At 46.0% G+C, this 27,596-nt stretch overlaps 1 protein-coding gene across 1 annotated transcript in view; it reads right to left on the reverse strand.

Annotated features, from left to right (window-relative positions):
- Nucleotides 1-18,905: 18,905 nt before the first annotated feature.
- The window catches only part of Actbeta (inhibin subunit beta), a 199,644-nt gene continuing 190,953 nt past the window's right edge, over nucleotides 18,906-27,596 (reverse strand). Inside the window, exons 2-3 of the mRNA XM_037429423.2 lie at nucleotides 20,645-21,033; nucleotides 18,906-19,460 (exon numbers count right to left, since the gene is read on the reverse strand). Of these exons, the coding sequence (XP_037285320.1) occupies nucleotides 19,029-19,460; nucleotides 20,645-21,033 (821 nt within the window). The 3' untranslated portion in view covers nucleotides 18,906-19,028. The remainder of the gene's footprint in view (nucleotides 19,461-20,644; nucleotides 21,034-27,596) is intronic.

The following is a 27,596-nucleotide window of genomic DNA, read 5'->3' on the forward strand; positions in this document are numbered from 1 at the left end:
GGTTGAAATTCTCGCGTTATCTTTTTTCCTTATCAGCAGATTAAAAACAATGCTATTATTTGTTCATTCGCCCAAAAATTTTAGATGTTCGCAGATGTTCCGATAAAAAAAAAAGCAGCTCACGCAATTCTCTTGAAGCATAGGCACAGATCTGACATTCATTAGGCAACACTTTCGTTGTGCCATGAATACTGTGAAAGCGAGCTTCAAGAACATTTCGATTAGACAAATCAAATTAGTACTATAACCACAGTTCCCGTGGCAACGAAGCAATCTGGGCGTCGTAGTTTACACTTTTGCGGTAAACCTTACGGCTTACGCCTTGGTCGTGCTGATGCCGCCGGCGCGGTTGTCCTGGTTTATGTATAACCTGAAATTTGTTACTTTTGAGCCACTCATAAGTTAACAACTTGGAGGATGCTCGAGCTTCGCCTACGAGAGTAGAAAGCGACGGGGTAGATGAAGGGGGGGGGGGGGGGGTAGTCGATGCGGTATAGTCCCGTGAACATGGCCTCCTTAATCGCTAGCCCAGATTCGGTTCTCGGTGCATGCATGAACCGTGCGGTAAAAGAGCAAACGACTGTGCTTGCGATTCGGGCCGTTTCACACTATCCTTGAATGGCTATTGCAAGTATTTGTTGAGTGCCGACTTCGATGTAATTCTTTTTTTTTTTTGCAAATCAGCGAAGGCCTCACAACGCGTCCTTAAAACAGCATGCGAACGTTACTCACTTTGTTATTGCTTTTGCAGCTGATGATGATGAAATATGTCTGATCATTTTGCAATGGCTGGACCTTTAAAACACCCACTTGTTGCGCAGTTCGCATGTTTTGAAGCCTGGCGCGATTATATGCAATATTACACGAGTGACATGACATACATATAGTGTTTTCTTTTTTCGAAGCAGCTTCAAGCAATGGCCTGACTCTGAGGTGCTGCCTGCCACGAAGGTGGTCTGGGTTCGATTCTCACTCGAACCGAAAAGTTTTATTATTGAATTTATTTGCAACTTGCTCAATTTTTTTGGGCCACGGGTAAGATGGTTTTTCGCTCACAACCAACGACGCAGACACCGATGCCGACGCCGGAATTTTTATGAAACAAGATATTTAACGCTATCGCTTTAAAATTCACTTCAGGAAGGATGAACATGAAGATCATGACGTCTTGATGCCACCAATGACTCCCGTTTAACCCTTAGTCGAACCTTTAAATGACCCCTATGGGTGCACGGTGCGCCCCGAAATGACCACTAGAATGTGTCCATAGCTTTTCCGGCACAAATGGTCGAAGTACTAGTTTCCGTCCTCTCCTGATTCAGCCGTTCGTTTTTATTCAGCGAAAAATGGGCACGGGATTCCTGCAAGATTCACCTAACAAGTAAAAATACAGACACCTTCTCAGTTTTTCGGTGTACTTTTTTTCACGTTTTTATTTCGCCGTTCGCACAAAACAGCATATGGCACTGAAACATATCTTAAATAACCACCTTCACACAATGGTCTCAAAACAGCGTTCTTCATCCTCTCTCAAACGTCTATATATATAATATATATAGCACCGACTCTCTTTCTCTCCTTCCCCGTTCACATTGCAAGTCCGTAAATGTATTTAAATTTTTTTTATCATGTGTCCATTTGTACTTCCACGGTCATTCTGATCCTCAGGTCAAGTGAAGTGACAACCTGTTACGACGCTCGCCTGCGTGATGGTCTAAGCAACTTTGATAGAATGTCTGCTGGCGCCTCTATTTCAGACCAGGCTAACGGGGTGATGAAAGCATCACAAAGAAAAAAAAAGAAATTGTGGACAGATAACAGACAGAGAGAAGGAGAGGATCCGCAGGAGAGGAACCTTGAACTTCTACAGCTAGTAAATGACTAAAAATGAACGTGTATGCCAACCAGATTAAAAAAAAAAGTTACTTAGATGAGCACGCAGGCTGCTGCACTGTTCATCGAAAAGCGATGAGCTTGGCATGAGAAATACTGCAGCTTTTAGCGAGCAGTGGCAGTATGTATATAGCTCACGCAGTAGTCGCTTGTTTTTGTGAGAATGTTGCTTATTTCGCGAAGCGATATATATTTTCTAACAATATAACGCAAAAAACAGAAAAAAAAGACTCGTGGCGTCACTGCACACTTAAGAAGTGGCGTCAATTTGTAAGCCTCTATGATTCTACACTGTTCAGTCTTTTTCGTGATCGGAACGAAAATATTTGTCGCTCAAATTCGTTCGACTGCAAGTTGTCCACACATAAAGTGACTCCGTACCTATTCAACGCATCGACTCTCCTCACGGGAAAAAAACGTAGTTTTCTAGGCTTACTTTTGGTCCGGAATGTCTTACAACCTCGTCCAACACTCACGTGTAGGAAAACATCGGCAGTGTCTAGTTCGTCTGAATTAACTAATAATACTGTTCTTATGGCAGTCATCAGTGGCAGCCATGCATGCTTGGGGCATAAATATGCGCGGTTGTGGTTCCGCGCAACTCCGCAGCTTTGCTGAGGCGTCAAAACGGGCAGGATGAGTGGCGTCACCGTACACATCGACCTAACCGCGGTTGCAGTCTAGAAAGCACACAGCTTGAAGCGGTCACTTTGCTTTTACGCGCAGACAGACCATTGAGATAAGGAGGAACAATCGACTGTTACGTGCGCAGGAATGTGTGAATTCAATGGAGAACTTGCTGTCGGCTATCCACTATACAAAACGAGGCGCCACGTACAACTTCAAGCACGTACGGATCTTGTTCTAAATGAGCGTTGAGCCGAGCCAACGCGCAGCTAGGACATCGAAAACAGATAATTATGGATAAGTGGCACTGCCAAGCGCACGAACGGGAAGTCGTAAGTAGCGAATTACCGTCGAACTTGCTGGAGGCTTTTGCTCCCGTTGAAATTATTTGGAGGAACTTTGTTTGCTCGTTGCTTAAACTAGTGAGCTTATGATCATAGTACAGAATAGTAGTCAGCTTCAGTGTCTTCTGTCTCTTCTATATAGCGACTTCAGTTAAGCACGTTGCAGTTCGCTTTTCAAGCACTAATTTGTAAGGAATGCTACTTTGCTCGAAGCGTGACGACGCAGTCACGTGCTGAGGAGGGGGTTTCTATCCGCTAAAGACATTGTATTTTTCTTAACTATTCATTGCCGCGTGGCTTCTTTTCACGACCGTGAGCATAGCAAAGACCGTGTATGCAGTGCTTGCGCAGCATCGCAATTTGTCATAAGCTCCACTTTTTTTTTTCAAGCCATACATAAAGAACAATATTGTCCCCGAATTAACTGTTTGTTCCATTGACCCCAGAATTCTACACGCTTCCCTTTTAGCTTACACTCTTTGAACACACCATTGCAGTCCTCTTTTGCGAGACCCACATCACGACACACACATTCGAATGCACACGCGCAGATCACACTCACACACATAACACATTGCCAGGCACGCACATTGACAATCATTATTGAGGTCCATTGAATCACAGCTATGCCACGCGGTAACTTGACTTATCGTCTTTTTGAGATTCTTCCCAGGATTTTTTTCTTCTTCTTCTTCTTCTCCCTTTGTTCGTCGTGCTCATAATTTTTTTTTCCCCGGCGTTGCGTCTGTTCACCACCCGGATCGGCAGCAGAAAGAAAGACGTCGTTTTTCCTTCATCACGTGATGTTTTACAAAGAAACGCACCTCACAATTTTCGAAGCACGCCGAGAAGCAAGCGGAGAAGAGACGAGAGAGAGAGACGAAGGGAGGGAGAGTTCTCGTTTCATCACAGCTATGTCGACTGCTCGGGGAAGGGAAGGGAGATTCGGAAATGGTCACCGCTCATCACAGTTATAGGCCGGTTGGGTTACGATGACCGTCACACTCTTACGAACACCGTACTGTCGCCCATCACCGTCACCCCGGGTGTTGCCCATGGAACACACGTTCACTTAGCGTCCCACCGTCTCAACCGTTTAGGAAAGTCCCGCAGTGGGAGGACGTCCGTAACTGCATGCGAGTCACGTCAATAAACACACACACACACACGTACATCAAATGTACACTGCGTCGTCATCCCTCGGCGTCGCCTTCCAGAGTCGAACTACGTCCAGTCAGTCGCACCAGTGAGTGGTTCAACACGTGGAGCACTTTCGCAGTCTCGGGAACCCTCTTTCACACGTGTCACGATTCCCACAACTCCGCGGCACTTCCCCTCACGGCAGAAACGTTTTCTTTTTTTTTCTTCTTCACTCTGATCCACCGAGCACACAATTTACACATACGAACAGATGTACATAAGCACACACAACGCGAGAGAGAAGAGTCTCACAACAGCTGAAAGCAAACTGCAGCCCACAGCGTGAGAAAACACACACACACACACACAGAGACATAAAGAATAGACAGGATGACGAGGCTGAGGTCAGCCTCGCTCGCTCGCATACTGTGGGCACGAGCCTCACTCGGTCGCATAGTGTGGACACGAGCTAACGACCAAAGCACGTCACATACTAAACCAGATAGAAGCGTGGTTAGAACTTTCTTTTTCTTTTCGAGAAACGGCGTGACACACGTTTGTTTGTTAATGAGAGATGTACACACGCGAAATCGGGGTACGCGTTCTCAGTACTGAAAGAGACGACAGAAGGCAATTGCTCAAGGAGAGGTTGTAAGCCTGCTTAGCTGCCGAAGATCTGTGCAATATGGTTTGTGAGAGTAACGTATAGAAGCCGTAATAATGAAGGGGGTGGGGTAATGGTAAGACGCACGTGAACCGTGCCCTCTACGAGCCTATAGGGATAACGAATAATGTCGCAGCACAGCACGCGAGAGTTGCCTTTACGTAATGAATCATTCTGTACTGCGCCGTTCAACGGTAAGGCGTTCAGTTGGTGGCTGCATGATTCCACAAGTGCTACCGTACTTCCCGTTTTTTTTTTTGTTATCCCATTCCGAAATTTGTGCCGATCAGCGACGAAAGACGGATGCCTTTTAAATAAATTGTCCTCGTGGCTGTTGAGACGAACGTAGCCGCAGAAAAATCAAAACGCATCGTAAACTAAGCCGTTGTGCTTAAATCATCAAGCTTTCATGTAAATAAAGCATTCACGAAGTGGGGAGAAATGTAATTAGTGCCAATTTAAGGTTTCCGCTGCCTGACATTTTAAAGCGATAACGTGCAGACCACAACAGCGCAAATGAAACCACCAGCGTTCTAAACAGAATGCGTCAGAATAAAAAAAATGTATTACCAGCAGCCATATATCTCTTACATTTTTTAAATACTTTTCTAATCAGCCAAATGAATGCGAATCAGAAAAATAAGCCCTTATTCTGAGCCCCTCTATTTCAACAGCCCACTACGAGACGATCAGATAGAGGTATAGCGTGTACAATGAGTCTGGTGACGTTAACCTTATATATATTCAGTGATCAAAACCAACCATAGGGTAATACATATATCAGTTTTGAAGAGATGCTGCAAATAGGTGGAGTCTGTCTCGCTTGAGAAGTCAGTCTTTATCAACAGATGGATGTTAGGTCGTGATGAGAAGAGCAAATTATATAAAAAAAGATTGTCTTTTGACGAGCAGTTGGCAAGATGACGGGAATTTGCGCATCGTAGCTCGCGCGTGATAAAGTTGTTGGTTTTTGGGCGTAGTGATGTAGCAAAGTAAGACTTGCCGCTGCAGTTAGCTGCATACCTGTTCCAGTAGATTCACAGACTCATTAAATATGCCCGGTTGGCCAAAATTAATCAAGAGTTCCCCGGTACGGCCTGCCTAACAAGTGTATAACGGTTTAAACACGTAAAATCTTGAAAACTATTTTTGTAAATAGTGAACGAGAAAAAAAACTAAATGCCTCGGATATCCATCACCAGGTACGACGCTGCACATACCGATAAGGTATACTCACGAAAAGAACTACTCTTAAACCCGTTAATCAGCCGCGGTACATGTTACACGAGTGATGGTCTTGGTTTTCACTTTTGTTTTCATAAGTTTCGTTAGACAAGAGAGAGAAAAAAAAAATGTCAACACTGTAGCTTCAAGCAGTGACCAAGACACACGATGCATTGCCCCCCGTGAACTTGCTTGAATATTTTTTCATTGCTTTTGATCTCTCGTAAGTAGAGTGCCCTTGTTTGGCAATGAGGTGGTCATATCAGTTTTACGGGCGGGACGCAATCTTTACGCCTATACATTCTCTCACAGTCAGGCTGACAACAACAAAGGTGCAATTAGCTGGGAATAAATTGGGAACGTAAAGTAGGAGTAGGAGCCCCCAAAGCTAGGTCGACCTTGGCCTGAAAATACTCAACTGTGCATGTTTTCTTGGACTTTCTCGTTCGCTGATGTTTGCTTCCAGTTGTTCTTGTTGTGGTCTGAGCAACTGGCACATTTTCCGGTTTTCTGTATGTATACGAGTGAGATAAATATCAAGGGGAACAATTGTTTTTTGTTGAACATAGCTCACCTCGTTGCTTGCTTGAACACGAAATTGTGACGGTGTAGAATAATTATTACGTTGCACGCGTTTTGCGGAAATCGGCAAGTGATACTTGGACCAATAAACCTCGACAGAAAGTGATTACATAGTCTGTAATATTATTGAGTCACGACTCAACAGGGAAAATCTAACCGACGGGATTGAAACCACCAAGAATTATAATGCAATGCGTCTAAGACACAAAAGAAACTACTACGTCAAGTCGTTTCGCTCTTTCTTTTATTTTGATTTGTTTGTTTTTATTACGACGCGTACCGAATCTTACTAGCGGTAGTATTTCAAGTCTCCCGGTCACACAGCAGGGGTCACACAGGATTCCACACCGCCACTATTTCACGTAAGACGCGAGACCGATTCTGTGAGGCGTATGGGACAAGATTACACCCAACTTTCATTTTTACATATTCAATAAACCAAAAGACGCAGTCTACGTTGCAACATTAACGCGCCGTTACGTTAAAGTCACGCTATTCAGTAGCAAGTTCCTAAAATTCCACTTTTCGGTTGTTGTCTAAGTCTGTCACGCAAACATGAAAAAAAAATACCGTCAAAATTTTGGCTCGCAAGTTTTTTTTTTTTCTTAATGGGGGAAATGATGCGACGACAGTGGACATCAACGGAAAGTCACAAAAGCGAAACAAGGAGCGGGGGAAGCGAGCAAGAAGCAATTCTGGTCAAGGATAAAGCAACCCCAAAAAATAACCTCGCGTATATTGACCGTCCAAGGAACATGGCGTGCTGAGGGTTTTTTTTTGCTTTTTTTTTCCCTCCGTGGAACGCAGCTCGCCGCGATCGAATGTGACCCGAATGCGACGTGATGTCAGCATCGCGCTTCGCAAGCTTCCTTGTGAGAAGCACTCGACGCCCATTCGTGTAGCGGCACCGCATTTGAGCTGTGCTCGCGGTAACAATAGCGAAAGCGAGGAGCAAATAATGGAACGCCCGAGAGCTCTTTAGCCCATTTTACGCCTTATTTTATAGACGTTTCTCTCTCGACACTCTCTGCAAATGTCGCGCATGATTGATTCGGCTTTCGCTATGGGTTCCATATCGCGGGAGCCTCGTTTTTTGACAATTATTAAAAACATTATTATTCTAACGCTTGAATGGAGCGGCGGAGAGACGCGTCTTCCGTGTTGTTAGCGCGTGTGGTCATTGCGTAATCATCATTACGATTACGAATATTGACCGTTTCGCTGTTTTTGCGGGACTCGTTCATGCCTTACTGTGTACCTCGCTCGAGGTATCCTGTTTAACGTGGCCTTTAGTGCGACGACCTTGCACTGAGTGTACTGGTTGAAACGTGTTTGCTCAAAACCACCGAAGAAATGATTGACTAATTGATTGATTGATTGATTGATTGATTGAGTGAGTGAGTGAGATATATGTGGGGTTTAACGTCTCAAAACCATCATAAAATTATCAGAGGCGCCACAGTGGAGGGCTCCGGAAATTTTGACCACCTGGGGTTCTTTAACGAGCACTAATATCTGAGCACACGGGCCTACAGCATTTTCGCCTTTATCGAAAATGCAGCGGCCGCAGCCGGGATTCGATTCCACGACCTGCAACCACCGAAGAGGAGATGAAAAAAAATGCACGTGAATAATAATAATAATAAAAAAAACTACCGGATAACTGTAAAATTATGGCGCCTATTTAATTACCACTATTTGCGAGAAATCGGCTTCAACAATTGACCACACGTCGTTACTAAAGTTCTGCGAACAAATTTATTAGCGGCATTACGTGGTTATTATGACGAATTGCGCAACGGAAACAATGGGGCAGTTTATTATGTGCACATTCTTTGGCAACACCCCGGACTGTTACCCCTCCACTGAAACAGACAAGTTCGTTGACAACGTATTAGCTTCACCAATACTTTTAAGCATTACGGCAAAAATGCACAACGTATAAGCTTTACCGAAATTGTCGCTTGCTGTATCTGCGTGCAATTTGCTTGGCATTAGCTAACATTAGAATGGGGTAAATACGCCTATGTCATGTTACGTGGCATAACATAGCTTAAAGAAAAAAACAACTAGACTCTTTATACGAATTACGTACTAACAAAAAAAATGAAGAGAAGTCACTTTGTCCATACAATACCGGCTGAATAAAACACGCAATAAGATTGTGCTTCAATAAATAAATAAATAAAAACATGCGCTAAAGTTCAGTAGTGTCCTAAATGGATAAGACGACAAGCTAAGTTTCGCTAACTCCCAGTAATCAAGTTGCGTTGCATTTTGTTCACTTGAATTACTACCGTGTTATAATATAAACGTAGCACAAAAGAAGTCACAGTTCCCCACCTGCAGTGGTAGGCAGCTTCACGACTGATGATGCACTCTGTCAAACTAAAGGACGCGGGTTCGATTTCTGGACAACCGCATCACCATTTCAATAGCGACAATGACCCCCCCCCCCCCCCTCCAGCCCATCCCACCTACTTTTTGCGCTCTAATCCGAATTAGGTAGGGTCAATAAGAATGGTGATCAAATCCTCGCCGTAATATTCAACTTCGAAATATCATGGCCATCTGGCCAGCTCCGTTTGTAGCGGTACTTCGAGAACACGCTTGCGAGTTAACCGGCGTGCTCTGCCTTTTCTGCAAGGATACTTCTCGGCAGCACGCGCTATACTGTGGCGAAGCGACAGTCGAATGAAAAAAAAAAAAAAAACCCATAAAGTTAGACCATAAAGTGTGTGTGTGTGTGTGTGTGTGTGTGTGTGTGTGTGTGTGTGAGAGAGAGAGAGAGAGAGAGAGAGGATACAGTTAAATAGCTGCAATGTAAAAATATTCGCATTTTTTATGAGTGAAAAGAACGATAGATAAAAGATAAAATTAGTAGAATAATTCCGGCAATGAAGAAGAGCGCGTTTTTCTTTCCGTTTCAGTCTTTGAGATTATAGTTTTAAAAATATTACTTCGGTCATTTGAATGCGCTGTTTAGAAAAAAAACTGTTCCTGATGTATACAATTTCGATGACGTCTACATAAAAAACAAAAATAAACGACAAATTAGCTCAGCTAACACGACAGTCAACACCTCCCTTAACCCGGATACACTGATTGCATTTGTATTTGCTCTTACGATCTCCTCTCGCTTTCGCATCGCCACGCAACGCTGTCGTTTCGGGAGCTGAACACGACAAGTAAAATTAATAAATTGTACTTTAAAAGAAGACAAAGACGGTGAGCCTAACGATGACAGAAGGAAACAAAGAAGACTGCGTCGCTCCCCCTCATCACTCTTCGTTTTCCATCTGTCTTCTTATGCGCTCCAAGAGAGCTCGTTCCGAGCGCGTCGTCCCGTTCTCTTACAGTCTCTCACGCTCCGTCACTCTCGCCCATTAATCTTGGCGCACCTTAACGCCCTCGGAACGCAACGCGAAGAACTATTTGCAAAGGAGGGTCCCGTCAGATGCCGTCGCGCACGGCCTACGGCGGTTGAGAATTCTTTGGTCCCTGGCGAGAAAGCTTCGCGGGCGACTCCGTTTATCAGGCGCCGGCGCCGCGACAACGATGCGACGAAACGACTGCCCTCCGAGAGAGAGAGAGAGAGAGAGAGAGAGAGAGAGAGAGAGAGAGAGAGAGAGAGGCGTCATCGGGAACGAACTGAGAGAAAGGGATGGCCGAGAGACTCCCGCGGCGTTTTATTACTACGCGACGGGGGCATCACGTCCCGTAGTAAGCGACGCAGCCGAGCGCCAGCTTGTCGTCGCGAAGACTGGACGTAAGAGCGACCGTGCTTGTTTCTTGATTTTGATTTATTTTTACTGAGGCCTCATCAAACACGGAAAGTTAGCGTCAGTTGCCGTCGGAGGAAGTGTCAAATAGAGCGATGTAAAAACGACCATGTCATGGCGTCACCCGGTGACGTCATCGTAACGTCACATGATGACGCCATCACGCTACATCGCCGAGCAGTAAAAAGAGCATGTCGAACCCGGAGACAGCGCCAAACCACGTGAAGTGAGACAAGCTTGCCCAAAAGGAATCAATTCAATTGACCGAGAAGGAAAAGATGCCTTTGGCCTTCGATGATTATTTATAATAATAATAATAATAATAATAATAATATTATTAATAATAATAATAATAATAATAATAATAATAATAATAATGATAATAATAATAATAATAATAATAATAATAATAATAATAATAAGTGCGTGGTTTAGCGTTCCAAAACCATGATATGATTATGAGGGGAGTGATTATGAGTGGAGGGCCCCGAAAAATTTTTACAAGCTAGTTTTCTTAAACGTGCACCGATATTGCGCAATACAGGGGCCCCTAGCATTTCGCCTTCATCAAAATGCAACCGCCGTAACCGGAATCGAACCCTCGACCGTCTGGCCAGTATAGCCGAGCATCGCAACCGCTTCACCACTGCGGCGGAATTTTGCCTTCGAACTGACCTTGGCCAATGTATAATGTAACGTGTTGCTATTTTTTTTTCGCTTGACTTCTCTGTGCCATTTTTCTTTCAACTCAATTCGTAGACGTCGAGTGGCTCTCACTACGTGGTCATATATTTTCCTTTTTCCTATTCTCTCAAACGCCATCGGTCTTTCTGATAACGCTGATGGTTACACAAAAGGTGGCCACTTCTCCCTGGTATTAACTCTTTGACGCCCCCCCCCCCCTCCTTTTCTTTTCAAGCACGCCGAAGTAATTCACGTCACGCGGCAAAATAAGTTGCGAAAAAAAATCAGAATTCGCCAACGAAGAGGCGTCCTGTGTGGAAGACATCGTTAGAAAATGAAGACGTGTCACCGACGAGAGCGTTGAGTGCTAACTAGACTGCCTTATAGTATAGAAAGCCCGCGTTGTCACTTGCGCGAAACGGTGGACTGTACTGGTGATAGAAAGAGAATAAAAAAGAAAGCTCGGGGCCGTGCCAATAACCGAGATAGCTGAGCGGCACGAGTTGCGTCGTACGAGACGTCGCAAAATTTGCGAAGCTATGGGCCATCACACTGCTCTCTTTCTCCCTCAACATTCATTTGTCCTCTGCGATTTCTTTTAGTATATTGCTTTTCTCAGGGTCGAAAGAGCAATCGACGGTCGGTCATAACCAAGCCGGAGCAGTCCCGAAAAAATGCTCGCACGAACTCCTCGAGGGAGAGCGTCATTGGCTCAACGACTTACAAAGAAGGCCGCTGTGACTAAACCTAGCGACCCGTCCCGTTCAAAGATGTTTCTTTATAGCGTGTCTCTCTTCGCTCAATCGCCATTGTCTCTTTCGTCCTATTCTTTTTTTTTTTTGCCGCTTATCGACCGTGTATCGGAAGGATATACGAGAGTGCGAGGCGAGGGATCCGTACCACATTTCTTCGTGTGGTTCTTTGCCGTATTTTTTTACACAACCTTCGTTTTTCTGTTCTTTTTATTATTATACGGACATTTGTTATCGCGTTTGTTTAGCGCCGCAATTTCTATCGCGGCGAAACGCGGAGTAACGCGTTAGTCAGGTCGTGTCGCTGACCCGCAGGCCGCGGGATCAAGTCCTGGCTGCGGCGACTGCGTTTTCGATGGAGGCGAAAATGCTGTAGGCCCGTGTGCTGAGATTTGGGTGCGAGACCCCAGGTGGTCTGAATTTCCGGAACCCTCCACTACGGCGTAACCATGTGGTTGTTTTGGGACGTTGAACTCCACATATCAATCAATCACTCAGGTTGTAGCGGAGAGGACGGCGAAGACGACGCACGAAGTGATGGCAAACACGTGTTGAGAGAGACAGACAGAAAGAGAGGAATGAACAGTGTGCTGAATAGAAGCGTGGTTCGGAGGCGTTGAAAGGGAACAGCGGAAGGCGCCCCTATCGGCCCGAAAGTGCTGCTCGTGGCTTCGGCCTTTTGCTCCGGAAACAATCCTTCTTCTTTTGTGCGTGTCGCCCGCGCACACGCCACGCAGTGCACCAAAGCCTCACCCCCCCCCCCCCCCCCTTATTTTTTTGTGACGCTAGTCGGTCCGCGAGGAATTCGCCGCCTTAGTGCGACATCGCCCTCCCCCTCCCCTTTCTCCCATCGGTATGGAAAGACGTTGTCCCCCTGTTACTCGGTTGGGGAAGACGGTTACAGTGGTGTCAACCTTTCTCTTTTCGATCGGTGGCCGATGTTATCGACGCCACGAACTTTAGGATTTCCGTCACGTCGATCCCTCGCTACGTGGTGAAGTGAAGGTGGATGCGCTTACAGTGGCTCACCTACTCAGATGAGCAATCCAACAGTAAGAAGTTACGCTTGCTTCCGAAAGATTATCTCGAAAAAGCTAATACTATGTTCCCTAGAATACCAATACGAAGTAAATATTCCTAGTTGTGTTGGTCCTATCGTAGTTAACAGTTGCGTACCAATCAAGTTAACGAGCACGATATTGTGCTTAGAGAGATAAAATTGAACATTGACTTCAACGACGCATGCGCGATGACCAGCGTGATCGCGATGCTTTGCATCTCGCTTCTTTGAGATAAAACTCAAGCAGCGACACTTAGTGCGCGTAGATCCGGGCTTGTCGGTGGAAACAGCGCGTACGACCAGAAGCGGGCTGAATTTTTTTTCGACTGGGCAAGATTGAAGAGGGGGACGCATTTCATCAATTCATAGTGGAAGCCAGGCAGATGTAGACGAGTGTCATTTTCTGCTTTGCATGCCACGGAAGAAAAACAATGAAGAAGGGCGGAGGGGAGGGGCATGGGCTTTCTTGGCTACGCTGTTTGATAGTTCCGCGGAAAGTCACCACCAGGCTGTGCTACACTACTTCCGGGTTTTTCCGCGTTTCTTCCGACAGTCTGCTTCCGCAGCTTCTCGAACGCTTACTTCCTTTTGTATGCGAAGATTGCAGACGCAACGCCACCGCACGGCTGCTTAACGCAACGACTAACTGAAAGCAAATATGTTCGGCGCCTCTGCGAAGAGTGCGCGCGCATTTGCGCCCGAACACACAAACCGGCTACATTGTAAACTCGGTGGAGAATCGCTTGAATTTCATTTCACCGAAAGAAAATAAAGAGAACAGAGGGGGAGAGAAGATTGAGACATTAAAAGCTGCGCACTTGAAACGAGAATTGTCGCCAAAATCTTTTTTTTTGTCAGCAGCGGAATGCAAGGGGTCACAGCCGCTGCAACTCGGTGTCGTAGTATAGACGATCGCGACGCAGCTGAAGCGTGTCTCGCTAGCAACGTTAGCTGGGTTATTTTCTTAAATCTCGTTTATTTTTAAGTTTCGGCTCTTGCCAAAAGTACATTATTCATATCCCGCTTACTCAGTGGCGCGCGCACAGACGCAAGAATGCCCCGGAAGAAAAATGGCTTCCTCAGTCGCCTTCACCAACGCTACAAGGGCAGCAGCAAGGACGAGATATAACTTTGAAAAAAAAAATGCAAATGAAAAAGTTGCAAATGAAAAAGTGAAAAGGCGTGAAAGCACACACACACAAAAAGAGTACCCAAGTTTGCGTACAACAGGAGAAGCGCGCAAGAATATACCGAAAACAAACAGTGCTAACAAATACGCGGCCGAAAAAAAAAAGTTCTAGCAAATACTGTTTCAAATGAGGCTGAATCGCGAGTGACTATGCATTTGTACGCGGTTATAAGTGTTAGTAGCTTTGCTTACACCCATTCCTCGCAGTTCAAATTCGCCGAGGTGCGTTGTTTTCTGTTTAATTTTGACAAACGAAGGCAGAGCCTATGCCTTGTGCAGACAATGCAGACTGCCGCTCATAGCACAAAACTTGCGCGAGGTCTCTCGCCCGTGCGACGATCAGCGAGCAGGCAGCGGCTTAAGACGGCGACGCGCAATCCACTTTGCCTTTCTCGACATCAGCGTCACAGACTGGCAGACACGCTGAAATATGGAAGGGAAAACGGGACCGGATCAGTAGGAGGGGAATAAGATAAGAAGATGAGACGGATGGAAAGGCGTAAAAGGGGAGAAAGGCTCTAGATGTATGAGTGGGACAAAGTGAAGGGAGGAATTGAGGAACAGAAAGATGGAGTGATTGCGGTAAGAAATGACGCAACATGTATATTCTGGTCACGTGATGGAACGCACGACTTGGTTTGTGTGGCGAATGTAAATAGGATACTGGGGATGCAACAACCGAGCCTCTGTCTCGAAGACGCACGAATGGATGACGACCCACGCGACCGGGGTCGCTGAAGCTTATCTTTGTGTGTGTTTGTATCCGTTTGCGTGACCTCCTAAACAAAGACAAGCCGAAAGCCTCGGACTGTCCGTCAAAACAAACCCTCTCCACTGCTCTGCGCAAGCCGCTGCTTCGAATGAGAAATCAAGATATGCAGCAAGGAAAATCCGGCTCACAAGTGTCGCGCGATGTCCGCGATCATAACGGTCGCTCACCTCGACTCGGATGTGACAGCGAGCTATGTATTCGAAAATCTGGGTTTGCATTAGCTTTTTCTTTCCCCTACGTTTCAGCGAAGCAAGTTTTCGCAGTAGTTTGTGATAGAAAAACTGAAAAAAAAAAGAAAAACGAAGCAGAGGTTCTTCTTTATTTTCCCAGAGAAACAAAACAAAACAAAACTTTTCCGCTGACCGCACTAAGTGGGAGCCCCTGAGCTCTTCACTGTACAATAAGCAAGTTCTGTTGGCGAGCCATCTTTTCCAAAAAATGCTGTCCACTCCCGTTTTTAAATAGGTAGCCCTGACGTTTCAGTAAAGTTCGTATTGCATGTTGTTAGTGCGGCGAAAGTTGGTAGAACGTGACAGCCTTCGAACGGGACTCTTTCACATGAGAAGTTGCTTCCTCGCACATCAAAGATTATCCGAGAATATCTGCGACCAATCTGTGGTGTGTATTGCGCAGCTCCGAATGATGCGATCGCCCTCCCTCGTTATACACTCTTAATTTCTTTGAGTATATTAATCACCCTTTCCCTGTGAAGGGTGGCCAACCGAGCACTCGTCCATTCGACGTTCCTGCGATGTTGCGGTGCGTGTAGTCCCTAATTATTATGTGCGGTTTTACACGTACCAAAGAAACGATATGGTTATGACAGACGCCATATAGTAGAGGGCTCCAGAAATTTTGACCGTCTGGTGTTCGTTAACGTGCCCTGACATCTCACAGTACACGGGCCTCTACCATTTCGCCATCGAACCCGCGACCTTCGAGCACCACAGCCACTGTTCCACCGAGGTGGACCAGTGGGTATAGTCCCGAATTGGCGGGTAGTGAATCGGGGAAACTGCGGGAGAATTGTGAAACAATTGCACTCAGCGTGGCGCCAGATTTAGAAGGAAAGAGAGAGAGAGAATAACGTTTGGTAATATCAGGTACGCGTGTCCATAGAAGTGAACGACTAAATGACTCAATGTTTCTATATTGCGATGTGGTGGAACTACCACAACACGTTTCTTGGTACTGGCTACGGAAGGAGACAAAACGAAGAAGTTCAGTTCTAAAGTAAATAAGGATTTGCTTCTCGAGAATGAAAATCACTTGTGTCTGATATACAGCTGACTACCGTAGGAATTTTTTTAATTAACTTCATTTGGTAGAATTGTCGCGTTCTTCATACATATACGTTGTACAGACATATTGACATAACTTTTAATGTATTTTTTTTATTGATAAGCAGGCACTCCCTTGTAGTAATCATGTTATCGTCGTTTTCTCCCCTAATAGCGTCCCTCGAACGTTAACTAACTTGTCAATAACTACAATATGGCACTTGTTCTTAGCATCAAAGTAAATTTCAGGCACACGGCAGGAAACAAGTAGGTTTACGAGCGACGCACCAGGACCAGCAGCACGCCAACTTTCCTGAAGCACTACTTTGAACGACAAACCGGCACGCTTTCACATTTGAAGTTTAACTACTCGAGCACAACCACAGATACATATTCAGTGCGATAAGGGCAACCCTGCTTTCGGGAAATACACGTGGCGCAATATTAGCGAGAGGCTAGAGAGGAAGGCAACGGACAAACGATCTGCGAGGGGTGAGGCTCTGCGGGTTTAAGGCGCGTTGCACAATGCATTTTGTTCTGGTCAGTCTTGCGCGTGCCCTTTGTTAATGCAGCGAGTACGCCATGCTTGCTCTTTTAGCTCCAGAACTGCGATGGTGACATTGACAGAGCGAATGCAAGGTCCCTTTAGGGCCACCTAGCGTTCACTCGGCACAGACGCCCCGTGCAGGCCGGATAACGTTCCGCACGTCTCTCATTGGCTGATCACTTTGAGCAGCCAATCAGACACGAGCGGAAGTGCATACGCACTGTGCAGTGCGGCCAAAAGAATGAGCGTAAAGTGGCCCTAGCGGACGTGATGAAGAAGGTTGCTTGCGACGCAACGCTCACTGTTAGTCCATGTAACCCAACCCAACCTAACACGACCCAACCCGACCCAGCCCACCTCACTATAATCAAACCTGGCCATTCGCTTAGTTCTTCATTAACATGCACGCTAAGCTGTCGGTCGATGTAGTGGTGGTTTTAGAGTTCGCACATTTACCACTAAGCCAATTGTGGCAACTTCAGGTACGGAATATTGATTCATTCGTATGAAGATGCAACACCAATTAGGCTTGTCCGTATGCTTTGGTATGACATGGTAATGTGGGCTAGAAGAGCTAAAAATATAACTGAAGATTCCGTGAATACTAGAAAAAAATTAAAAAGCTACATGCTTACAGCAGTTGCGCATCTATCAAAATTTTTCTCGAAGGGCGAACACAAGATAAAAGCACGCACACACGTATGGCGCTTATTCCTGTACCTGCGTTCGTGCTTGCACTACCGAAATAGATCATGTCCTGCCAAACAAGCCTAACTTAGAAGTGTGGCAGCTTGGGCTAGTTGGTATGGCATGACGATAGTTATAGCGGGAGAACAAAACGACGACACAGAGACAAGAAAACGACGACACAGAGACACAGAGACAAGAAGGACACCTTCTTGTCTCTGTGTCGTCGTTTTGTTCTCGCGCTAAAACAAGCCTAAGTTTTGACACTTGGTAGTTCGAACGATTCGCCGAGGTAAAGCTTATATAATCAGACAATTGGAAGGTAAGGTTGTCCCAACACTCTCTTCACTGCCAAAGCCCACCCCTCGCAGATTTGTGATGACCGCGGGAACACTGCTGACGCCACTGGCGTATATTATGAACGGGTTATGTACACGAAGAGCAGACATACAGTCGGCAAATGTTGAGGGTGTGGTGTCACCGTAGGTGCTTATACATAGATTATACTCCCATCTGCGGTACACTACGACCAATGCGCCGCTAATCCGAGGTGGAGACACGGATCGAAACTACGGTGGACATTAAACGAACAACTTGCGCGTATTAACACGTGAGCGGCTTCTCGCCCTACAGCACGACGAGATTCTTAGAGAATTGCTACTGCGATTTGCTGGGATCACTCGGGACCAAACCATTACGTGTTGTTAACGAAGCATAACAATGATACAGGCGATCTTAGTTGCGTTCTTCTAAGCAGGCCATTACTTCGATGACGTCATTTAACATAGTGTAATGAGAAATGTCATTAGGTGTCAATCATGACAGCACGCTGAGTTCGCGACAAAGTTAGGTTGATGAAAGAGACTATTAAATGAAAGAAACATCGTAAATTATGTGAATAATGTAAATTTGGAGTACGATGCTAATCAGCGAGCTATGGTAAGGAAGGTCAAGTCTCGAGGAAGTAAGGAGTACAAGTGTTACTCTAACCTTGCGTCGTGAAAAGTTAATGAGCGAATGATGCAGTAAATCACGAAAAAACGCGTACTGATATTGGTCCTCCGTGCTCCCGCTTTTTTTGCGAGCGATCGTTCACAGGAAAGGAACAAGAAGAGACAGAGAGGGAGAAAGAGAGAGAGAGAGGAAAAGAAAGAGCGAACAGACGTAACAGTCGTCTAAAACATGTTTTGGGCAACCCGCGCATGCAAGCGCGTGGGGTCACGTGATGCGGACCACATTGGGACCTCGTTCGCGAGCACAACCATTTTGGGGGGACCCTGGGGGCCCCGAACACACACAGCGAGGCCGCACGTCGTGAAAGTCCGTGTGCCTCACAACACCCACTCACAATATTGCGGACAACAAACACTGCGACGAACTAACTGGCTGGCTCGCCGCCAAGTCGTCGGCGCTCACCGGGAGACGGCGGATGCAACCGTCCGTCGGGGCACGATGGTAGTCACTCAACGCTGAGAGCACCGTGAACGCGAGCACCGCACCGAGGACGTGTTCGTCGTCCGGTGGTACCCTTGAAGTGGGTTGGGGAAGAGTGGGGGTGGCGGCTGGGATGACTGACTAGAAGAACGCACCGTAGCAAGCGCACCTCTTCACCTTCTCCTGCCGATGAAGGAGGATGAGATGGAAGAGGAGACATCCGCACCGTATCACAGAATCCGGGACACAAAAGGGTCAGCGGGGGTAGGGGGGGCGAGCCGTCCACACGAGGGTTGAGCGTGGGGGGGTCGTCGTGGTAGGGATTGGAGACGTGAAAGAATTTCTTGGAGTCCTACGCAGGCGAGCGCTACGTGCAGCCGCACTCTTCGACGATCATCTTGGGCAGGTCCGACTTGATGATGTTGTGGTCTCGGTCGAAGTAGATGAGCGACATGGGCGACAGCTTGGTGGGCGCGCAGCAGGGCGAAACGGAAGCGTACGGGTTGCGCAGCCGGTACTCCTCGAGCACGTGCGCGTGGAAGTAGCGGAACATGTCGGGCGTCCGCGGCCGGCCCGCGCACTCGCCCATGCAGTAGTTGGCAAAGTAGCCCTTGGGCGCGATGATCCAGTCGTCCCAGCCGAGGTCCTCGAAGCTCACGTACAGCGACTGCTTGCAGCACTGCGTCACCCCCTCGCCGCACGTGATGGTGAACCGCCGGCCGCGCCGCCGCGACACCAGTGCCTCGGTGGCCACGGCCAGGAAAGGACGTCGGCGCTGCCGCCTCTCGAACTGCGCCACCTGGGACAAGAGTCGCGTACGTTTCCGTAATTTGTGCGCCATGTGCAACGCTCAAAACAATATCTCGCTTTAGACTTGAGCGGCATGGTCATGTCATGTCACTTCGCGTATCTGTACAAAGATAAGCTCTTCCTGCATCTTTCTACCGATTGGTCGCTCTTAGGTCATCGCGGAGGATATTGCGCCGCAGAAAGCCGGCGTGCTCGCAAAACTCACGCTTTTATCACTTATAGGTATTAAACTGGGGCTGTGTTCTGTGACGATTCAGTTTCCGCAGGGCATGCTTAGCCTGGACGGGAACGGTCACGGCTTGAGTGACACCATCATCACAGAGCGGCTGTTAAATGTGTGCTGACATAGGGAGCCATTTATAGACTGAATCATTACAATATACAGTGCCAGTGTTCTCTCTATCCCTCTGTGCACATTTCTGAAATGAGGGTGGGGGAGGTTTATAGCCGGCGACTTCTGTGACTCATTTTGCAATGTAATACATTGCAGTCGATTTCCACACATGTGCAGGCAGCATAGACATTCAAATTCATATTTCGCTGAAAACCGTAATTTGCTGGATAACTTGTCATGACCCTTTCAATTACCTACACAATTACCCACAAGAGGCATCCTCCGGCAACTCTTTATTGCAATGGCAGCCGAGAAAAGTCAATACAAATAACTTGAGTGTTAAATCCCAGAACCTCGATATGGTTGTGAGAAACACCTCAGTGACAAAATCCGCGGATTCGGACAACCTGAATTTTTTAAATGTTCACCTAAATCAGAGCACATTGGCTTCTAGCATTCCTCATCTAACGAAATTCGGCCACCACAGCCTGGATTCGATCGCAGTATTTTCGTTTCGGCAGTCAAGAACCATAACACACTAACTAGACCATGGCGGTGGAAGCTCAGTGAAATCTGTGAGAATAGATAAAGCAAGACACCTGAGCACTCAATGTTTGACACATTGAACTACTGAATTGAAGTTTTCTCGTTTTAGTTTATCGCGACAGGATTAATAATAAAGACCTGAAACGTCGAATAAAGCAACCCAATCATTACATGTCTGAAGTAGCACTGCTCGTTTAAATTCTTAACGATACAAAATGGCAACATTAACTACCCAATATCACACCACCGAAACTTATGCGTAAGATAGAAACTTGGATCTCTCATTCACTCACCTGTATTCCAGCAGGCCCGCAGCCAACGCAGTCGACGAGCAGTGTGAGCTTCTTGCGCGTGTTGTGTCCGTGGTGGCCCGACGCTGGGGCAAACCAGTGTTGGACGGCAGCGCGCAGGTCCACTCGCCTCCATCCGTGTGACGTAGAGCCGGCATCCACCTCGAGCGCGGCCAGCAAGTCCATGCCTCCGCTGAGCGGGGCGCTGCTGCTGTTGGACTCGGCCACGCGGAACACGTACAGGGTGGCCGTCCGATTGCCGGCCGACGGTGAAGAGGAGCCGCGGCTGCGCACGTAGAGCCACAGGGAGGCCGACACCACGCGTAGCCGGTGCGTCGGCCGGTCCGGATTCTGGTGGAAGTCCAGCAGCACGTGGCCGTTCACCGTCAGCCCTGCGCACCGGGAAGGAGGCCATTGTTTGCAAGAGGACGAGAAAGAAACGCATGGAAGGACAGCAAGGTTAGTTTTCAGGCAGGCTGGCTACCTTGTGCAGGGGAAAGGGGTAAGAAGGATGACAAAAAATAAGTGTTACAAAAATGGAAAGAGTAAAAGAACAGATGAAGAAGGGAGGGTGGAATATACATACGATATACGACACTGCTCAATGTCTGTCTCTAAGAGCAGTTGTTCACAAGAGCAACAATGCTCCCAATGCTTTCTGTGCTGAGGACAGTCTCGACCAGCGTCTCAAGACCCTTTATTCTGATAGTTTGCAACGACGGGCCTACTGCTAAGCCGTTTTTTCAACGCCTTCACAGCGCAGGAATAGATGAAAGATGACTAGATGAAATAGATGAATTACAGGGGACACACACTCAAGTGCTGAAGTTTGTGTCAATGCTTCTGATATGTAGGTACAAGTTCAGAAGACATGTTGGCAGCAAGAAAATAACGACGGAACATCAGTGCAGTTGAAGTAAGAAGTAATTTTTCAACCAGTCTCTTAGCACTGGAAGCGCTTCAATGCTTTTCGAAAAGATATTTTGCGGGAGAACGCCTTCAACAGCCTTCTTTTTCGTCTCTTATGCTTTTATAAGCATGCTCCTAATGCAATCACATTGTCTTGGTGGTTAACACTTCTCTTGCATCCTTTTCTTTTCTCCTTCGCACGTAGAGCAGAGCTGAACATTGTTTAGCCCACGCCCAAGACATGCTCAGATCTACACTGCTGTCTGTGCGTTTTCCGTAAGCTTGCTGAACCGGACCTGTTGGCGGATCTCTGTGATCCCAAGATGAAGTGCTCTAGAGTGGTTCGCGGGAAATGGGATGTATACAGATACAGTGGTATATACAACGATAATACCGATATAAAATGATAATGCGGTACCCCAGGTCTGGATGATGTGATCAGACATGTGACACCATCGAAAAAGATAAAGGCGTATCTTCAAGAGTTATTAAGACAACAGAGTAGATCATAAAACAAACAGGAGCAGACGATATCCGAGTAGGTGTAAAAAATGGACCTGGGCATGTCATGGCAATCGAATGGCTGATAACAGATGGTCAGTTACAATGATGGAATGGTCCTAAGATATATGTATCGCGGCCAAGGATAGCTAAATTTGTTTAGGTAGAGTGGCGAAATGAAGACCTTTTGTGGCATAAAATGAATCAGCTCGCGATGCACAGGATGGGCTGGAACAATTGAGAGGGGGAGGGGGGTCTTAGCATTGCAGTGAACGAATGAGCTCTGGCCGGATGGCCGGATGAGCTCTGTGGACCGGATGATGATGTTGATGATTGCAAATTACCGAAATAGAGATTTTACATACCGTCCTCTTGTGCCGCGTCCATCGCGCCATACAAGACCTCGTTTAATTAAGTGTCTACTTGCCCACCGATTAGATGTACGGAGTCCAATTTATGAATCCGCAAGCAACAGACTTCGATAGCGTATGACGCACTTGTTTTGCTTCGACGACAGTCTCCTCTCGCTACAGCTCCGCTTCTATAGGATTTCAGCCCCACCGCGGTGATCTAGTGGCTAAGGTACTTGGCTGCTGACCCGCAGGTCGCGGGATCAAATCCCGGCGGCGGCATCTGCATTTCCGATGGAGGCGAAAATGTTGTAGGCCCGTGTGCTCAGATTTGGGTGCTCAACAAAGAACCCCAGGTGGTCGAAATTTCTGGGGCCCTCCACTACGGCGTCTCTCATGGTGGTTTTGGGACGTTAAACCCCACATGTCAGTCAGTATATATAATTTGAACGCGTGCCTGCCGGCCGCCGCACTACCAGACGGAGAAATCAAACGCCTTAGCTCCCAAGTCACGTCCCTAAGTTCATCGACTGCAAGTTTCTCATTCCACCTGCAGACAAACAAAGCGGGGTCTTCAGCCACAAGACCGACCTCGGCTCAGTGGAGAACGCATCGCGAACAACGTTGCCCCGCCGCCAGCAGGAGGACCTCTTCAGAACACTGTTTGCCTCTTCATCTGCGGCGCGCCGCTTTGCATTCAATGACAGGCATCCCAGCGTCTCGCTATGTGTCCTCAAAACAGCGCCAAGATCGGGTCCCGTCTCCGAACAACTAAAAAGTCCGAATGAATAGGGGAAAGACTCGGGCAGCCACACCAGCCAGAGCATTCAATCTCCTAATGGACTAAACATTTTCGCGAAGGAAAGAGAGGGAAAGAAGGAAAAGAAGACGTTCTCGAGCGAAGAACGGCGGCCGAGATGTCGACGTGGTGTCCATTTGTCTGACTCGCCCGCCCTTTCTCCGCGCCCTTTTCCTTCCTTGCTCCCGTTTTTGGCTGCATTCTTTCGGCTTCGCTGGCGTCTCAGTCTCTTGTTCGTGTTCTTCACTTCACTTGTGGCTTATACCCCCTTTGGGGGATCGGCCAATAATTGAGTGGTCTTTATAAAGTATTATTCGATTTTAAAATAAAGGGACTTACAAATTGAAAACGCTAGAAATTTTAAAATGAAATTTTGATGATCACTAATCTGTACTTACTATAAAGTTTTTGTATTAGTAATAGATAACAACCTAGATCAGAGCCCAGCTTAAGAAAAAGAAATAAAAAGGAAGAAGTTATGTGTATTTCGACACAGAAGAATATTAAGATTAGTTCGTTAGTCTTTTGGTTTCATTCAGATGATTCCGCACTGCCTCGCAAACTTTCGCACTGGCAAACCCGGAAATAGAGGCTCCAAAGAACAGAATCACGGGCATGGATAACTTCATTCCAATAGCACGCAAAGGATTTTCTAACCTGGATCTACGAGCTGTAGTAGATCGCCTACATGTCAAAAAGTAATGATCCATAGTTTCTGAATCGCCACAGAAAACGCACATTGGAGAAATTGCCTGACCAGACCTGTGTTAGTAGAAATTTAGTTTGGGCACCCTTCAGCGCAGCCTCGTAATTGCGACTTCTAGTTTACGTATGACACAAAAGGATCGGTGCCGGGAATGTAATAAGTGCCGATATTCAGTCGAATTTGTGAGTGATGTACCTGTGAAGCTTTCCATAATGGTACGCCTGCGAAATCGCGCAGCCGTTACACAAGCGGATGGTGGAAAACACGGTAAAATTGGCCCACTTATTGCTGACTTCGCTAAAGAATCGGCCATTTCGTTTAAGAGCAACCCTTTATGGCTTAGCACCGAAACTAATCTAACTTTTCTCAAATGGGGGGTATTAATGCACGAAACGCCTTTATTATGTGCGATTCAGCACCAACAGAAACTACGGCGCAAAGAGACAGAGAATCTGTAATTATAACATCTAATAAGATTTCTGCGTTTAACTTTCGTAAGGCGAGTACCACTGCAAGAAACTCAGCCACAAAAAACGGGTATAAAATCAGGTAGTCGGAGCGAATAGGAGCAATCCAAGTTAGGGCTGAATATACAAACAGCTGACTTTTCGTCACTTTGTGATGCGTCTGTAGCAATAATTACACTTGTTTTGATGCTCTGCAATTGTTCTTGCGATAAACCATCTAGTGTGTGATGGGGAGCATTATTAGGACATTGAATATCCACATGGGGTGAATTATCGCTAGTCAGCCTTATCTCGCGGACACCTACATTCAGCGGGTCCAGTAAGCGTTGTACAAATATAATTTGTGGCGTGTGAAACCGTGGCCATCTAACAACAAAAAATAATTCCGGAGAGGATATGAATACTGTCTACGACGGCTGGAGTGGTGTCTCACAAATTCTTAAAAACGTCTGAACGGTCAAGATACGAAACCTGCACGAAAGAGAAGGAACTCTCGATTCTAGGTATAAAACGCAGTTATAAACTGTTTTAGGGAGACCAAGGCAAAAGCGTAACGATTCTCTTTCTAAAAGAATGTGAGGCCGGATTTTGTAGGCCGGATCACCAGAGAAAAGCACGCATCCAAATTCCAGAATAGGACGAACATACATTCGATACTTATCTCTTCTCATGCCTCTTCGGTAGATGCTTATCCCACGTAACATGCCGACGGCTCGAGCACCCTTTCCAGCTATGTATTCAATGTGTTGGAGCCATTTTAGAGATGCATTATGAATTACCCCAAGATATTTATAGATTCTTCCTGTGGTACGTCCTCAGAATGGTATGCAATGTGCACGGGATATTCCAAATGGAAGACAAGAAGAGCACATTTACTCGGATTTAGTAAACAGTGATTGTCATCAAGCCAGTTCTCCAAAGTGTTAAGATAAGACTGAAGGCGGTCGTATAACGTCTGAATAATGTCTACCGTGGCAAAGGGGACATCGTCTGCATAAACAAAAGTTGTTATGTCCTGGTTACGTTGAATGATGCTCATTGGCACATTAAATAACACCGGGGACAGCGCTGAGCCTTCCTCTCGTTTGTGTGTGCACATTCAATGAAAAGCTGCCTTTGAAGCAACAAAACTTCCTGTACAAAATGAATTTGTGAATCCACGTTACTATGTATGCCGGAAAATTGAGAGATTCCAGTCGATCTATCAGAATACCATGCTTTACAGTATCGTATGCTTTAGCGATATCCAAAGTAACTAAAGTTGCATATTTGTTGTCCCGTCGGGCTAACTGTATACGACTTTCTGAATTAACATGAACATTCCATATGGAACACCCTTCCCTGAACCCGATTTGACAGGGGCTTAGAATTGGCCTTTTGTCAATAAATTTATTGATTAAAGTATAAATAATTCTCTCAATCAATTTCAACAGATTTTGTGTCAAGGCAATTGGCCTTATGTTGTCCAATACGTACCTGCCGTCTTGTTTCTTCAGCAACAGTATATTTTTAGCTAGTTTTCATTCTTGCGGTATCCATGAATTTCTTAAAAATAGTTCACAACATCCGAAAGAACATTAGGCGATTCTTGAAGTAAAACATTTAACACGGAATTCGTAATTCCGTCCGGTCCATTGGCAGTAATTGGTAAACAATATACAGTTTCTGTCAATTAAGATACGGAAATTTTTGTAAATTCATGCATAGACACCCGCATGTTGCCAATGGTCAAGAGATCTTACTAAAGCGACGTTCTAAACTTTTAGCTATCTCTTCCGGAGAGGCGGTCATCTCTTGCGGCTTCAAGATGCATTATTCTAAAGTTAAAGGTGTTGGCAGTACCTTTGTTGACCGCAGATACGTAAACAGAGCGCGCTTCTTGTTTGATTAGAAAATATAATCGAAATGTCGGCTGTCATATTCTTCTTTCGCACGTTTAACAGGGCGCTTAAACACGCCGGCAAAAAGCTGATAGTTTTTACAATTTGTTGGGCATTGATTATGCAGAGCCCTTTTACGATCGGCTTTCCATCTTTTGTAATTGCTCGTACATTCATCAGTCCACCAACGAGGGGATGGCTGTTTACTCAATGAAATAACGATCTCTGAATTTTCCGACATACCTCTAGTATGGAGCCAATGTTAGATGCAATTTCCTGACCATTGTCATTCCGAAGTTTTGCAATGGCCGAACACAGACAGGTTTGAAATTTCTTATTATTGACATATACTCGGGGTTGTTGTTCTAAAGTTGACATTGGAGATACAATGTCAAAACTACCGGAGGATGGTCGCTGTTAGTTGCAGAGTCAACCACTGACCATGACAAAACATGAATCGCACGGGTACAAAAAGTCAAATCTAACACTGATTGAGTCTGACCACGAACAAATGTTACGTGTCCTTTATTTATATATGAGAAATTTTGGTCAATGGTCCACTCCCACAGTCGTCTACTACACAGGTCTGCCTTTCTGCCCCAAGACAAATGATCAGAATTAAAGTCAGCTGTGAGCATCATTTTCTTTTGACAGGCTGCCAAAGCGGTGACTTGTACTTTGTACACCAGTGGGGATATCACAATTTATAATTGAAAAAGGGTGGTATCCTGGAAGGTAAAAATCTAATGCTATTATTTCACAATCAGAGTCTGACATCCTGAAATTAATCTTCGCTTTATGACATAATCTACTTGATACTAGCATCATTAAACCACCACCACGTGTTTGGCGATCTAATCGAAAAGAACGAAATCATGTAAAATAATAATTTTTATTAGCTGTAAGCCAAGTTTCTTGTAGAATTATAATATCGGCGTTAAGTTGGTTAGAGAGGTATGTAAGTCGGTTGAGGCTGACAATATAGAACGGCAGTTCCACTGAAGTACCTTTAGTCGACCCGTGGTGCTGAGCGCCCCACCGAGGTGCATGCCTTGTCCTTCTTGGTATCTTTTCTCGCAATCAACAACTTATTCTTTTTAGTTTTTGACTTTAAGTCCGCAGAGATAGGCGATCGTATACATTTGTTAGCTCGGATCTCAATTTCAACATCTGTAGCACTACTTGTGCTTGGCTGAGGCGTACAGCGGTCTGGCTGCACCTGTGGGACAGGTTGCTCAGCATAATGGACACATTCAGACAATTTATCCAGCCCATTGCTATGTAGTTGAGTGGCGTCAATGGTGTCTGGTTGTTGAAGGACTCTTGAAGCCTGAGCTTTCACT

This window comes from Rhipicephalus microplus, chromosome 1 (genome assembly GCF_043290135.1).
Source record: "Rhipicephalus microplus isolate Deutch F79 chromosome 1, USDA_Rmic, whole genome shotgun sequence".
NCBI classification, from domain to species: domain Eukaryota; kingdom Metazoa; phylum Arthropoda; class Arachnida; order Ixodida; family Ixodidae; genus Rhipicephalus; species Rhipicephalus microplus.